The sequence below is a fragment of the Apium graveolens genome, unplaced genomic scaffold, assembly GCF_009905375.1.
Source record: "Apium graveolens cultivar Ventura unplaced genomic scaffold, ASM990537v1 ctg7099, whole genome shotgun sequence".
In the NCBI taxonomy this organism is placed as follows: domain Eukaryota; kingdom Viridiplantae; phylum Streptophyta; class Magnoliopsida; order Apiales; family Apiaceae; genus Apium; species Apium graveolens.
In genome coordinates this window covers 1-16689 of record NW_027420037.1, presented here as the reverse complement: position 1 = coordinate 16689, position 16689 = coordinate 1, and the positions used below count along the sequence as shown (strand labels likewise).

At 33.9% G+C, this 16689-nt stretch overlaps 1 protein-coding gene, 1 long non-coding RNA gene and 1 pseudogene across 21 annotated transcripts; 1 reads left to right on the top strand and 2 right to left on the bottom strand.

The window, feature by feature from the left end:
• Window positions 1-208: 208 nt before the first annotated feature.
• On the bottom strand, window positions 209-3448 carry LOC141703777 (beta-glucosidase 6-like). 3 transcript variants are annotated; one of them, XM_074507205.1, is made up of 6 exons: window positions 1927-2131; window positions 1735-1836; window positions 1604-1653; window positions 1183-1437; window positions 633-1009; window positions 209-508 (listed from the first exon to the last, which is right to left on the bottom strand). In XM_074507205.1, the coding sequence occupies exons 5-6, from the start codon at window positions 936-938 to the stop codon at window positions 428-430; spliced, it is 387 nt and encodes a 128-aa protein (XP_074363306.1). In that variant the 5' UTR covers window positions 939-1009; window positions 1183-1437; window positions 1604-1653; window positions 1735-1836; window positions 1927-2131; the 3' UTR covers window positions 209-427. The 3 variants fall into 3 exon arrangements, with proteins under 3 accessions (XP_074363306.1, XP_074363305.1, XP_074363304.1); XM_074507204.1 differs by lacking the exons at window positions 209-508; window positions 633-1009 and adding exons at window positions 2860-2940; window positions 3038-3095 and having other exon boundaries at window positions 1204-1437; window positions 1927-2004; XM_074507203.1 differs by lacking the exons at window positions 209-508; window positions 633-1009; window positions 1183-1437; ... (1 more) ...; window positions 1735-1836; window positions 1927-2131 and adding exons at window positions 2664-2940; window positions 3038-3146; window positions 3252-3448.
• LOC141703778 (uncharacterized) lies at window positions 3449-11403 on the bottom strand. Of its 18 annotated transcripts, XR_012567668.1 has the most exons (9): window positions 11207-11403; window positions 9672-9808; window positions 9458-9575; window positions 8765-8844; window positions 8326-8509; window positions 6979-7850; window positions 4252-4424; window positions 3886-4170; window positions 3449-3486 (listed from the first exon to the last, which is right to left on the bottom strand). It is a non-coding gene; the product is annotated as an uncharacterized LOC141703778 (long non-coding RNA). The 18 variants fall into 18 exon arrangements; XR_012567676.1 differs by lacking the exon at window positions 3886-4170 and having other exon boundaries at window positions 3454-3486; XR_012567666.1 differs by lacking the exon at window positions 3449-3486 and having other exon boundaries at window positions 3762-4180.
• A 1357-nt stretch (window positions 11404-12760) lies between these two features.
• Window positions 12761-15174, top strand: LOC141703779 (KIN17-like protein; annotated as a pseudogene).
• The last annotated feature ends 1515 nt before the right edge of the window (window positions 15175-16689 follow it).

Here is a 16689-nt window from a genome sequence, read left to right as displayed (position 1 = left end):
CGCTTTACATGAATAGTGTCAAAAGTCAAAATAGGAAACGTATAATGGGACGGAAGGAATATTAAAAAGCTACGAGAACTTGGTGAACACTTTGGACGAGGTAAACTTTTTATTGATCAAAGATAAGTATTTTTGGGAAAATATTTATCGAGATGTGAACCATTTTTTTTTTGAAAAGATGTTGAATATGCCAGACACGCAAATGAGGTGTCCAAAACACATGTTATTAGCAGCCAAGAACCATGCCAGAGAGTTTATACTTTATACAAATGAAATGAGAGGAAATTGGATATAGTCCTTTCTAAAAATACAAAATGCTTTACACTGGGTACTTAACAAGGTAATTCTGAAATGAAAATAATGACATATTTACCAACTTCTAGCTTAGCACAGTATATACCTCCACTAATACATTCAACTTTGCACTCTAGAAAATAAACTTCTTTTTCTTCTTCTTCTCCATGAAGGCTATGAGGTGTGCTTGTTGCACAAGGGCATCATCAAGATCCTGAACAGATACCATGATTAGACATAGGTGCAGCAACATATATGAACACCATTCAAGATTTTGTTGTTTCTTTGATCTAATCATCAATTAATAATTTTTTTGAAAAAAACAACTAAACCTATACCTTTTTGGTAGCTGAAATCTCTTGTTCTAGATCATGGACACGAGAGAAAGCTGCATTCGGCATTGTTGCCGGTTTCTGGCTGAGAATGATGACTGTTTCCTCAAGATTGCTTATACGCTTCATCTTCATTAAGTAGTCATTGTGAGATACAGTTACTGAAGGCATATTGTAGGGATGTGCCTGACCTCTAACAGAATCATCAGCACCAGGCATAGAGCTGGAGTAGAGAGTGGCAGCAGTAAGCCTTCGGTAAACATTTCTAGTCAGTTGGACTATAGCCGCAATGCCCATCAAAAGGGTCATCATCCCATTGAAAATCTGGCTGCTTAGTCCATCACTTGGCTTGCATGGATTATGGATCGGGTAAAAGTGTTGAGCTATCAGATGTAACAAAAAAAATATTGAATGTCATAATTCAAGTTGATACCAGAATGCCCTGACACTCAAATTAATGATTATGAATAACATTAAAAGAGCTAAAGCAAAACAAAAACAAAAAAATCATTAGGAATACTTATCTGAATATAGCAAGGTAAGATAATGTATATACCTTGGGAAAGGGCAAACTTGTCAGCTTGCACGGAGTTTGTCCAAGTTGCAAGTAATATTTGTAAGAAACAAAGTACAGAGTATTAAATAATAAAATAATGAATCCCCATTTCCCAGATATTAAAATTTGAAAACTGAAAGAAGACAGAATACAACCTTCATGATCTCAGGATCATTCCATGGCCCCTTATCCGATTGCATACAGCCACCTTTCTTTGCGCAATCACAAGTACCTCCTAAAAACTCTGGGAGCTCACTAGAAAAGAAGAGATTAGCTTTAGGTGCCTAAGAGATGCTCAAGTGGAGAATGCATGCCCATTTTGAAAGGATTTACATAAAATTATTTCATAAAACCTAACAGCTCTTTTCCTGAACGACATTCAGAAAGGAATGTTACACGTATTTTATATTTTGAAGTTTACCTAGCATCAATTATCTCCAGCAACTTGCTTTGGTACTTATTTCCAAGGACCTGGTATACAAAGCCATTACCTTGTTTAGCAGGTTGACTTCACTACTATCAGAATCATTGTTATCATGGATACAAACATACATTGATCTTGGCAGTAGTTTTTGGGTCAAGGAATGATTTGACTGTGTTCCACAGTAGCCTGAATCCAGAGCCAGCATTAATGATGTACATGCGGCACAAGGTCTACAGTAAATCAAGTAATAAGGAGTTAAAAACTTCAGGCACAAATTAGGAAAGACTAAGAAATTAGTGTAACTACAGAGAAGTTATTACCTCGGGGTGATTATTACCATCAATACTCTGAATACGTTGGAAAAGGTCCCTGGCCGCTTTATTAAAACTTTTCAGTCCCTGCCATTCAACCACGTAGGTAACTCATTTCAATTTTACAGCACAGTACCTCTCAATATTAAGCCATGTCTTCTTTTCAGATGGAATAAGAAAAGAAGCAACGTGAAACGCGATAAAATGCTAAATAACAAAGGTAAGACGACTCAACAAAATCCATTGGTGTGCTATAAAACAAGCAACAGAAATTTGGAGACTGAAATGCATTTAAAGTAAAAGATAACAACTATCCCAACTATGCGCCATCAAAATTTCAGCAACCCTACGTATTATGAGAATATCCACATACCACCCCTTGTACATCAAGAATGGTTTACCACCCCTTGTACATCAAGAATGGTTGTGCTTTGATCAATATGTTTCTTTGCAGCAATTGAGCAGGCTGGAAATTTATCATTAAAGTTCCTCTCAAATTCTTGAACATGATACTTAACATAGCGGTCTAGTGTAGTGGCTTGCATGATCTTGTTAGCATCAACTTTACCCAAACTTTCAATATAAACTGGTTGTCCATCTTTATCAACTCCATGATGACCTTGAGGATAGTATAACATTATCATCCATATGGATTTATATATAAATTAGAAACATTGAAATCTTACACTTGGTCGATAGATGGGAAACCAAAACCTGAGACGAGGATCTAGCCTAAAAAGTCAACATTTCGCAGAGCAATAATGTAAGTTCATTTTATCAGTAAATAATGTAAGATATTTTTAGAATCTTTAATGTTTGATTTTACAAATGCTTTAAGCTTAGTTAAACTAATTTGGAGCCAAGAATCTCTTAAACCAGTAAGCTGAGTCCTTCGCATATCTTCTGAGCTTGTCATGGTAATCAACATAATACAGACCAAACCTTGAACTGAATCCAGATGCCCATTCAAAGTTATCCAAGAGAGACCAAGCAAAGTATCCTTTCACGTTACATCCATCTTCCCTGTAAATTACAAGGCTTGGTCAGATTTTTTAAGTATCTTCATTAACTAATGACATTAGCAGATTTAACATGTCTACTAAGCAGTGAATTGGCTTACGTGATAGCTGCAAGCACGTTTGTCAAGTAATCGTTATGGTATTTGATCCTTTTCTCATCCTTCAGCGCATCCTTAATGGAAATAGATGAGTTATTTGCATCATCCATACCTAGCATGAACATTTAGAAAAGAGGAATAAAAATAAAGTCAGATTGGCTTTTTTTTTCCAAAAAAAATCTTGTTCTGCAGAGTGTTATTGAGTAACCAGTTTTACCATTTTCAGTTATTATGACTAAGGGATTCCCATATCTTGTCTTCACATAATTCAGAAGACTTCTCATTCCCCAAGGTACTATGTACAACCATATCGAATTGGCCTGCATTTCAAAACGACAAAGCTGAATATGTCATTACACAAATTGGAAACTGTATCATAGTCTTTATGAGTTATTTCTGTAATGATGATAGATCAGTTACCCGATCACCAATAGGTTTCCCGTCTTTGAATGCTGGAAAACAATATAGAACATCATAATATTCCTTTAAAAGAATCACAATTTTTTTACTAAAAAGTGAAGTCTAAAACAAATTGTAACACATGAAAGTTATCCCTGTCATGAGACAAATGTTCAAATGAAGGTACAAAGTAACATTTATGAAGATCCCCAATAACCTGTCTGAGGGCTATGTTATGTAACAAAGAAAAGTAGAAGTTGGAGATAATTTTGGGGAGTCTAACCATTAATGTTTCCTTCCTTATCTCTCCATGGATAAAGAAAATAAATCATGAGGAAGGTATGTTACTTTGAGGAACCAGGGGTTAATACATTCATTAAGAGAGATAAAAAGAAGACGGAAACAAGTAAACAATTTACATCTTTATCCATAGGTTGGATTCATGAGAATACCTCTAAGTCTATACTGAGACTTGTCATGCCGCTCCACCAGTCGGCAACTAGTCTAGTAGGCAGTCAAGGAAGGCCGACTAGAGTATTTGACTAGGTGCATGTCAATATTTCAGTCACCTTGTAGACTGTACGGTCTACCAGTCGACTAGTCGGGTTGCTTGGTTCGAGTCACCGACTGGTTGAATAAAATGAACAACAGAACTTACATTTTAAATCCTAATCAGGATGGATTTTATACTTTTACTTCAGTTATGAATTGTCCCAACCATGATCAGGCTAGATTTACTGCAAGTGGCTAATGACAAGCAAAACATTTCAAAAATCACTTAGCATCAATTATAGAAAAGTTAAAGCCATAGTAGCCACCTATCCTCTGTCAAATCATTATCAGCTACAATGACAAAGATTCCCTTCCAATAGAATATCCAAAATAGCTGCAACAGCTTCAACTGTGTGAGGTGTCCTTGAGAACCAATAGTAACAAACTCAAACATTTTAAAGGTGTTTTGTCCCTTTATTTCGTGTGCGCATAATTCATTCTGGTAGTAAGAAAATAATGAGAATATCAATATAAATAAGAAAGAGACAAACCTCAGAGCAACTATCTGACATAATATACTGATAACTGATACAAATACTATGTGGAGAATTTCCATAGTAAAATCAAGTTCAAATTACCTTGTGCTGAAACAATTTTTGACATGTTTCAGAATTGAACAAGTCCATATTAAAAGATGTTATTGTAAAGGTTGAACTAAAAACACTCTAAACAATTAAATCAATCAATCAATAGCAAGTCCATTAATCTAATTTTAATATTAATCTATTCAGTTCATCAATAATTTTACAATTGCATATACATATATCTAAAACAGACATCACATCACATACCAACCAACAGAATCGGATCCAGCGATTTACAGAGAATATCACATACCCATGTTTGAATCAAATTACAATCACATACCCAAGTTTTAAACGAATCACAAAACAAGAAACAGACTAATTTAATTTTGTGAGTACTTTGTGAGGCGGAAGCGGAGGCGGAAGGCAGATGAGTAACGAGGGAGGGGGTGACTGTGTAATGTATTTCTTCGCAACTGCTACTTACCAATTTCTAATACATAAATTAGTTGTATTTTGAGTTTTTTCGATAAATATATATTAATTAGCGTAGAAGCCCGTGCCTTAAAATTCCGTGCAAGGCACGGACCTTTATGTTAACTCATACAAAGTACGGGCGTAACTCATAACATCAAATATCTTTAAATACTTAAATATTATAAGCACTCTGCAAAAGCAAAGGTGAAAAAGATAGCTGAAATTTGGATTGAGAAAAAGAAATTTAAAAAAAATGAAATCATACCAAGTTTGAATGTTCATATACAAATTATGATGGATCATGCACAAACCTTATTAGCTAAAGTGGTGTGGTAACTTTTTTTAAAACCACAGGGAAATACATGTGACGCAGGTGGTCTGTATATCTAAAATGTATATAATTTATTAATAAAAATTAAACAAATGTACAAAATATAATTTCAAACTAATATGATGTTTTAAACAACTTAAACTCATAGAGAAATTATTATAGTCAAATTTCATGACGAGCATAAGTTCAAAGTCTAAAATTGGATGTCGGGGGCATAGATACAAACCTGACTATTATCTATCATCGCAGAAGCTGTTTTGAGGAAAGATTATAGTTCTCAGGTATCCAATCAATTAATCCCATAAGGTATCCAATCAATTAATCCAATAAACTGGGGAAGCTTTAGCAGAAATGAAAGAGTAGGGTGGGGGAAAAGGGGGGAAGCAAATAAATGGAAGGCTTCGACTCGCTACGCTGACAAATGCCTCAACCTTTCAAATGATTTATAATTCTCGAATTCAATTAAAAAGAATAATAAAAACGAGCTTTCCAGAGGATCCTATAGTTGCGACATCTTTGTATATATGCCTTGACCAATATGATACTCCTTTTTTGTTAATCATTTTGACTAAATTCTAAGAGTGTTGTATCTCCCAAACAAAGTTAGTATGTACTCCTTATAATACATCCATCTCCCAGAAACTTGTTTAAAACAAAAGCTTTCAGTCATATATTATGAGAGCAACATTTATATTGGGAATAATGTTAAAGTCACACCTAGGTAAGAGACAAGAGAACTTATTAAATGAATAAATTATGTCATTACAAGGATTTATCCAGGCTAACTGCGTACACTTTTCATATACTAATCTAATCAGATGATGAAAGAAATATTTGGAAAAACTCTTAATTTGTGGGTCAAAAGCTTTCCAAAATTTCCGTCCCCCCATAATTGCTTAAAAGAAAGATTATTATCTTGACCAAACCAAGAAAGGAGGTAACTGAATTTATACATAATGCAAATGAACACTAGGAAAAATATCTTCAGAAGAGAGCCTGGGAAACACAATTCTAAAATATTGGAAAGAAAATGGAAATTATTGACAAAGTACATTTCTGGGATATTGCACTAATTAGGATATATTAGTTCTAGTCTTTCTAACTTTGACACCATTGTTTATCTGCAATTTTTTGGTTATGCAATCCACATCTTTAATGATTTTACACAAACATGATGTAACAGATTTTGGTTTAAAATAGCAGAAAAATATGCAGAAGTAGCAGTAAATTAACCAAATTTTGATTAAATGTAGTTGTTTCTTATTTTAAATAACGGATTTTAAAAAGAAATATGCAGATTCTGGGAAGAAACAATTATAAGTATGGCAACAGAAAAAAATAGTCAGATTCTGGGCAAATGCAACAGTATTAGAAGTGCAGATTCTAAATCAAGCTAGAATATGTGCAAATTCTGTTTCAAAACAGCAGCATACACACACACACATATTATCTCTGTGTGTGTGTGTGTGTATAATTTGTGCAAAAGAAGCAGCAAAAAAGTATATTGCTCTAAAGTACCTTATGCTACGAGAAATAATAATTATCGAGCTACTCGAGATCCACAATTTTAGAAGTACCCCGGTTGTCTACAAAATACTTTTCTTTCGTAGTATTTTGCAACATTTGTTGTCTTGTAATATATGAAAGTATAAGTAGATTACCTCAGTTCAGCTCAACTCAACGTATCCACGTACTCATCCATGAGAGCCTGGATGTACATCTTTTTCCTTTCACGTTTGTTTGTTCTTTGGTCACTGTAAAGTTAAGTGTAAGATTTTTCTAGTCCTAAAAACAATGAATTCAAAATTAAAAATAGCAGAAAATTAATTACAAGAACATAACAAGTTATGTACTACAACAAAATACTACACAATGAATTTGGTCTTTGGAAAAAAAATCATGGAACAAGATTAAAACATATGCTTAGATCTTTTATTGCGAACAATAAATGTAATGAAATAGTATTTTATATAGAATGTGTAGATAAATTTCTTTAACCAAAAAAGTGAATGCCTTCATTGCAACCATATTTCCAAGTAATTATAAGAGAAACTCTAGTAACATCTTGACAGAAATATAAACATAAGAGAAAGTCAACAAACTGGTGTTTTCTACAAAAGAATAGAAGGAACGGGAAGGGGGATTGGTTCCCTCACTTTCTCAACAATCAATCGCACTAAACATAATTAGGGCCACACATTAGAATAAGAATATGATTTAAGTAAGATCTTTAAGAAAGCAGTGGAGGACCTAATTATGTGATGTACGTACAGCTTCTACATACAGATACATGTATTTGGTTGTGGCATCTGTTATTATTAGTGAAGTAGGGATACATCAGTCATTTCACGTACAATTATTTATCCCTTTTTAACCTTGGTTGCCTTCTAATATATAAAGGTAGATGAACCATTTTTTTCGGGATATTACTAAAGAAAATGAATCTACTAACTATGAAGCAACTTGCGTAAAAAAAGAGCACAAGCAATTAAGATGTCACCATGCCTTGAAAGAAGTCACCGGTTACCGACTCCTTCCGTAGAGAGAATTTTGTTTCCAGGAATTCACAAACAAAATATTACTAAAGCAAACATATTTCAAAGAAGGATAGTACTAAATAGGAACTGAATTAAAAATTTATTATTGTACAAATTGTGTTTTACCATATATTTTTAACAAGCTCAACAATGATCTACTTTATCCAATGTTTTTTAATAACCAAACTTTTGTCTGCCTACAAAATTAAATACGCTACAACAATCTGATATTGAATCATTAGTAAAAGTGGAAAGCTGGGGCACTAACCGTGTTCACCAGTCCAGTATAAGCTGCTATGTATATTGTGCCAAATATCTAAAGTTATGTGGAGGTTCAATACTTCCCACATTTAACAGGTAATTTGAACCAAGGGTAATATTAAAACCGGAAGCAAGTAAAAAATTAAGGTCTATTACAGTACACATTTCTGTTAATATCATAAGCTTTTGAATCTAGTGCAATCAGTTGACCAAAAATTGCAAGCTTTTCCCGCGTGTTTTTTATCGATAATAGCTACCAAATTAGATCAAAATCATCCGCAACTTCTGCCTAATGTACAGTTAAATGAAGCCGATCTATTGCATACCTGCCGGTGTGCAACTTCCAGCTCCAGGTAACCAACCAGGTCAGTCAACATCGAAGAAGTGCTAAATCCTTTTAAATCACATTCAAATATAAATTGAATATAGACCGTCGTGAGATACAAATACACTATACAGCTACATAGTGCACGCAATTATTTTTTTTTAAAGTTCAGGTTTTGGGGCTAATTCTTGTAAATTAATGCAGTGCTGATGTCAAGAGTAAAATTTATTAGTTAAACGATCGATATATTATACAAAAAATATATATTAATTAAAGTACAACAGCTGAAGAAGATTTGTTTCCCAGGTGGGAACGTTGTTATACCTTGTGTGATGAAGGATCATTACCACTTGTATTAGTTACATCAACTCATGCTTTCTTAAAATTTTATATTAGCTCCTGGCCTGTGAGTTGCACATGACTTTTGTCAGCAAAACTGATCTAGGCCTGCATATTATCTTCTTCTCACCCTTTGCATTGTTAGTCATAGAAAGCATATAGAAGAAAAATTATGGCCCCCAAAAGAAACAATTTCGTAATGTATTGATAATAATATGAAATGCTCAATCATCACAAATTTAGTCATCTTTTGATTTATTGTTAGTTGAAATAAGAAAGATATCAAGAAGATTCTTTCTTTTCAGTAAGCAACACGTCAATGAAATCAAATGGTGACCCTAAACCTTTTTCTCCCCTTTTTTATAGACCCAAATTTCTCTCTTCCACAATCTTTCTTACCACCATAAACAATTTTCGTTTGGCTAGTTTACATGAAAAAACTAAAAAACCCCTAAACAGTAATGTACTGTACAAAACAATTACATCCGCACAGGCAGTTACCATATGTTGCAATTACTTTTTAATCCTTGGTCCATGGAATTAAATAGGTATCAAAATTCAGTACAAGCCCAATCATACGCTCTAACATTAAAGTGCAGCAGAACAAACCAATTGGAAGCTAGAAAAACAAACAAACATCATTTGTCACAATAACAATTAATATAAGCAGATATATACCTAATTCCCACCTTCAATAGCTGTAGATCTTACTCCACACCCTCCTTGTAATCAAGTAACCACAATGAACGACCACGTCATATCTGATTTAAAATAGGATGGGTAATCTCCTCAAATCCTAAAATATTTAAAGGCACAATATTTAATAAAAAAAAGAAACTCAAAAAAGTATGAAAGACTAAATCCCATATTAAAAAGAATTTTTTAATCTTACCAAAAGTAAAAGTAAAAATGTAGTTCCTAGTAGAAATCAAACAAAGTTAAAAAGCTAGAAAAAACAATCAAGTAGTGTATGGGCGCACAACATTTTATCTGGACTGGTAGGTCACAACAACCTAAATGACCTCATTCCTGCAATTACAAGACAAATTTTTATGAAGTTAGCCAACCAACAAATTAAATAAGACTATCATAATATTCCACTTACTTTCTTAGTGACAAATCCATCATTATGTTAATATAATATGCAGTCACAAGTTTATCAGATCCCTTTGTAAGCAAGAATATAAAAAACACATTAGATAACTAACTACTCCTCTTTTAATACAATAGATTAATCTTTTATAAACAACTCATTCATAAAAACACAAAAAAAAATAATAATTGGAGCACAAGACATGCTATGAGCCTATAACATGGCAAATGATAACATTGTTATAAGCAGCCTGCTTTCAGTTCACATGCTGAAATAAGGAATGACACAAGCAATCGGTGAAACGTACAGTTTGTGTTATTCAAACCATATTCCTAGATCTATGAATACAAATTGTAAGTTTGTGACAACGGAATGTTGTGGTAAAAAGGTGAGACTCGATCATGATTATTCTAATCCAGTTTATATCCTGAATCACTTTATATTCAAGGGTTGAATGATTGAAGTCTTTTTAGAGGTACAGAGTAATTTTTGGACTTAGTATTGTTTCGGGTAATGGCGCTTAGTATCACAATTTGGGGAGAAAAGGCCCTGAATCTCACGCGCGCTGAAATATGGCCTTTTCTATCACTTAAAAACGCAATGTTTTTTTGCGTTTCCAATTCAAACGAAAAACGCATCTATTACTTGCGTTTAAGAGTTATAATTGATTTTATTTGCTTGTGAAATAATTCAGAAAACGCTGTTTAATTTTGCGTTAATGGTTCAACGCAAGATTTTGATGCGTTTATTTGAAGGCCACGCATCAGTTATTTGCGTTTGTGCTGATTCAAAAAAATAATATGGTGCACTTGGGAATCGAACACTGGTGACCAAGCGCACATAGCACTGATGTGTACCACACAACCACTACGCTAGCACTGTCATATGTAAATAAATATAAACGCAAAATTTATTAACGTTTTTGAGTGATAGAAAAGGCCATATAATCCAACTTGTGAGATTTTGGGCCTTCTCTCCCCAAATTGTGAGAATAAGGGCCATAATTCTATTGTTTCATAGCGTAGAACTATTTCGGCTTACTTTTCATGTGGCACAAAATATACAGATCCCCAATTCTATTTTTAGAAAAATACTTTTCTTTCCGATAGCGTTCTGCAAGCCAACACTTAAAGGAGTTTCACTAAACACTTGAAGATAATTTAAAGTTTAATAACTGCTCAGTTTAATAAACTATATTACACTGTAGATGGACATGTGTAAGCAATTACATAAATATAAAACATGAATCATGTACCTATATTTGAACAAACTATAAGAAAATAAAAATGCAAATGATCGGAACTTTTAAGATTATGAAATTGAAAAAAACTTACAAAAACAAATGAACGAAGCTGTTTTAGTTTCTAATTGGAATGGATCGGTAACAGAAGTAATGGCAGATTGTAAACAACCTATTTACATACACTTGTTGGAGAAACGAGTATAAAACCATGGAGACACCATCGGCCGGAGGAGGAGCGACGGTGATTTCGGAAAAGGTGCGATTGTGTGTGTCTAATTTAGGGTTAGGTTTTTTTGATAATTTTGGGTTAGGCTTCAATCTGGGCTGGCCTTCAAATAGTTAATGTGGGTCAAAAAAGTTCGATTCATTTAATTTATGGCCTCGGTGAGCAACGGGTCAGAACCGGACCGAACCGAAAGAACCGAGAACCGAAATAACAATATTTCAAGAATTGAACCGGACCCGTTTATATGTAAGATCCGAACCGGAACCGTCGAACCGAACCGAAAGAACCGAATTTATATTTTATTTTATATTTATTTATTTTTCATATTATTTTATATTATAACTTTTTAAATTTTGACTAGTTTTGATTATTTATGGAGGGTAATTTAGTAAAAAAAAGATTTTTATTAGTGGCGGATCATTTTAAATTCGATTATTTTCTAATATAAGAACAAAAATATTTATAAAAATTTCGAAACTCCAAATATATTTAAAGAAACGAGTAATACAATAAAATTCATATTTTTCTTAAAATTTATCAAAATATTATAAATAAGAAAACATAATACGTAATATATATATATTTATATATATATTTGTATTTATTCATTTATATACGGTTCGGTTCTTACGGTTCTAGTATTATAAGAACCGAACCGAACCGAGAACCGAAATTTCTAGAAAAACAAGAACCGAACCGGACCCGAATTGGTGAACAACCGAACTAGAACCGTAATTTTTGATCGGTTCGATTCGCTTCTCGGTTCTGAACCGGGAAATGCTCACTCATAGGCTTGAGTTCGACTCCGCTCGGCTCGTATTTGAAACTCGTGTCCGGCTCATTAGTTAACGAGCTCGAGCTCGAACACGTTTTTTTGTTCGATAAGAAAGCTCGCTCGGCTCGGCTCGGCTCGGCTCGTCAGAAAAAAAAAAAAAACTCGGCTCGTTTATGTCAAAACTCGACTCGGCTCGATTCGTGAACAGCTCTAGTAAAATGATAACTAAGGTTGAGGGTGGCATATTAGTTATTCTATATAAAAAAATTTATAACCGTCGATTCACTCCAACGGGTGAGAACTAAATGGTTGGCTATTATAATATAAAATACTGATCGACTATTATTGGCTAAACCTGTAATGGTATACGGAATTGCTATATATAAAAATAAAGTAATTTTCTAATTTTTTTTAAAAAAAAATAATAATTTCTTTTTTTCGCAAAAAAATTATATTTATTATTTATATGAGTCAAAATAATCATAGTTTGACTATAAATAACTAATTAGTAACATGAATAGAAATTATAAAAAATAATCATTTATTAAAAGATAAAACTTATTTATAGAGTGTTTTAAAAATTATTTAATTTTTCGAAAATAATCATTTATTAATAGGTAAAAATTATTTGACCGATTTAATTATTAATATTTTATTAAGTTTGTATATTTTTATTATAAACAAGGTTAGTATAATATATTGGACTTGATCCGATTTTCAATCGGAGTCTGATTTGTACATTATCCGATAATATAAATACCTATATTGGCACAGAGGCTTGAAGCTGAATTGACATCGACACTTTTGTAAGTCTCGAACTGATTATTGTATTGTTTATATTCTATGGTTTAATTGATAAACATACTCGTTATTATTTGAATTGAATTGTGCGCTGTTATTGTCTGAATCGGCGGGATGGGAAAGAATGATTTTTTAAGCCCAAAGGCAATAGCAAATCGAATGAAAGCAAGAGGGCTTGAAAAACTACAATGGTGTTGTCAGATGTGTGAGAAACAATGTCGAGATGGGAATGGATTTAAATGTCACTGTATGAGTAAAGGTCATTAACGTCAGATGCATGTGTTTGGTCAGAACCCTAATTTTGTTGTTGAATGTTATTCGCAGGAGTTTGAATTTACGTTTTTGGAGCATATCAAGAGGAGTCATGGGTTTAGTCGTGTTGCGGCTACGTCTGTTTATAATGAGTATATTGCTGATAGGCATCATCTTCATATGAATTCTACGCAGTGGGTGACGTTGACTGGTTTGTTAAGTATTTGGGCAAGACGGGGAAGTGTAAGGTGGAGGAGACGTTCAAGGGGTGGTTTATTAGGTATGTTAATAGCGATTCAGAGAGGTTGTTTAGGGACAAGAGGAAGAGGGTTAGGGCTGATTTGGTGGATGATGAGAAGCAGGATAGGGAGATTATGAGGCAGATTGAGCGTGCGCAACAGAATATGACAACAACAACGTTGACGAATGAGGCTAAGTTGTTTAAGAGATGTGAAAGTGATGGTGGCAAGATTAAGATTAAGCCTGGGGCGGTGACCAAGAGTATTGGTAACAAGGAAAAAGGGGAGCGTTTGAGACTGATTTTTTGTTGGGTATAATCTAACTACACAACAACAATGGGCAGTTATATATATAAAAAGAACATGGCAAATAACCAACTAACGAAATAAAACACGAAGGCAATAACAAATTATAAAGACTGTAATTGACAAAGAAAGTAAAGAAAACTTATCTCTTATCGCTTTCCAGATTCTGATAAGAAGAAGACACAACAGCTGAGTCGCCAAACCCTTCAAGAGGACTTGACTGTTCTTGAAGAGATTATTGCCCCCCACTTAAGCTGTGATGGAATGCAGCAATATCGCTTCCAGGATAAAACAAAACAGATCAATCTGGCCACAGAACCAACAATGATCAACAGCGACTCGCACCTCAGTTTGCCCAAAAAACCTATGCAACTCATATATGTTTGCGAGGTAGGCACCGAGACTTGTGTCATTTTTATCTCAAGTGTACCTCTCAATATATAGGCATCTCAAGTTACTCTTCTTCTATTTTACTCGATGTGGTACACCGAGTAACAAAACAGAAAAAGTAAAAAAAATGGGTTTTCCTTATTATTTATATTATATCCAGATTACTTAATATATTTATAAAATATATATATTCAGAGTATGATTAAAATAATCCTTACTCAATATATTTTATATTAATAATTAAATAATCAATATAAATAATTAACTTGTAATAGAAAAGAAAAATATAAGAGTTCTCATTAGCACTAGGCCACACAAGCATTCCACTTATGCTAGTAGTTGTAAACAACACTAACACAAAATGCTATATAAACTCAATATCTTTCTTTTACAATACCAATATGGGACAAAATCCCCATAACTCATTTCAAACAAGCAACTTTGTCTCAATATATTCATGGATTCCACTAAGAAAAGATCTTAGATCTAAATATGAAAGTTTAAGTCCTCATGTCAAGGAACAACCTCCAAGTGTTAGTTTCCGGAAATCATATCAAGAACATATATAAAATATGCCTCAAACTTTCCATTTTCTAATATTTTTGATGAGGGGAAACTGGGGGGAGTAAGAAGAAGAAACGTAAGAAAGATGCTACTAAGAAAACATCGGCTTTGGATGAGTTGATGAGGGAGCAAGAGATGGCCAAAGAGCATAGAAACAGGAAGGATTACTGGTTATGGGAGGGGATGTTGTTAAGGTAATGAGTAAAACTCTAGGTTATTATAAGCAAAAAGGCGTTGTTCGTAAAGTGATTCATAAGTATGTGGGAGAAATTGAAATGATTGACACTAAGCATGTCCTTAGAGTGGATCAAGAGGAGCTTCAGACAGTTATTCCCCAAATTGGCGGCCTCTTAAAGATTGTTAATGGTGCTTATCGTGGATCAAATGCCAAGTTATTAGCTGTTGATACAGATAAATTTTGTGCTAAGCTACAGATTGAGAAAGGAATATGCGATTAAAGGGTTCTGCCGGCTGTTGAATATGAAGATATGTTCAAAGCTCTCTAGTGACCGTAAGTATGTAATGTATTTTGATCTTGTATTGCTGTTTTTTTTTGTTCGTTATTTTCTAGTTCGTATCAAAATATTGAACATTTTTTACAGGGACTTACAAGTTCCCCTTTTTGAAGAAACTTGTCCAATAACAGTTGGAAGAGATATAGAGAATGTTTTTGGCATGACAGAGAAAGCAAAAATTGGAACTGTCGACTTTCTTTTAGAAATTGAAAATAGGAGAGCAATTAAGGTTTGTTTAAGCTTCATTTTTTATTAGTCATTTCCTAGATAACTTGTATCTTCTAATCCGAGGTCCAGGCGCATTTCTGCATCAAAATGTATTTGATTTGTGCCAGATTTTAGTCTCCTATTTTTCCCGCAAACTCACAACTTCGTTTTATGAAAACTTTTTCTTGATTTAAGGCATTTCTTGATGCGGTCCTTTAAACTGCTGTAGCATGATCCAATTATTTCAGCAATGTGCCGCTTGACCTGGTTGGTAAAACTTTTGTGCTTAAAACCTTCCCCGTATAGAAAATTGTCGATTTGTTGAATTTTTCACATTTATCTTGAAAGTTGGTAGCACGTCATACATCTCCATATGTATAATCATATGATCTTTTTCATTTGAGTAATCTTGTAGCTGGTTACTCGCATTGTCACGAAGATGTCGATGTCTGGAGGGGGGCAGCGGGTGCCCGTTCCCCCATCATTTCATTCTGGTCTACTGAGCAACTAATTATAATTTTTGGAAATAATGGAACCAATTTGGTTCAATTTGCTATTGGTTCCCACTTCCCCCACATAATAATTCATTTGAAAAAAACAAGAAATTATTTGGTTTATTTTGATCTAGTACTCCCACAAAACTACAGCTCTTATCTGTTGTATGTTCGGTTATCTAATATTATGCACTATGTTGTTCTATATTTACAGAACTTATTATAATTCGTCTCTTAATTCAAATTATGTTTTTTCCATTGTAGATTGCACTACATATCAACCACAGTTTGCTATAAAATTATTTTTTTGGTATCCCCATACAGAAATGTTTTTGCCTGTCACTGACTTGTGGTGACACTGTTTTTAGGTATTTGGGAGGAGCACCTATATTGGTTTGGGCATAACTTTCCTTTCAGGACTTTGCCTTTCTCTCTTTTCTCCAGCATTCAACCTAGCAACAAATGACCAATGGGACACTCTGAGAGAAGGTGTTCCTCACTTGAGTGCGTACACAGCATTTTTCTGGTTCTCAACCTTTTGTTTTGTGATAGCCATCATTCTGAATATCACTTCATGTACCGACCTGTTTTGAACTTGCCTCAATCATCATTCAAGGCTTATCTCTCAGATTGGGACGAAAGAGGTTGGGCGTCACTGGCTGGACTTCTATGTGGCTTTGGAAACGGTCTCTAATTTATGGGAGGCCAAGCTGCTGGATATGCAACAGCAGATGCCGTCCAGGTAAATTTGCTAACTTTGCATCTTCCAAGTACTGTCACGGATGTAGATATTTCCCTGAATTTT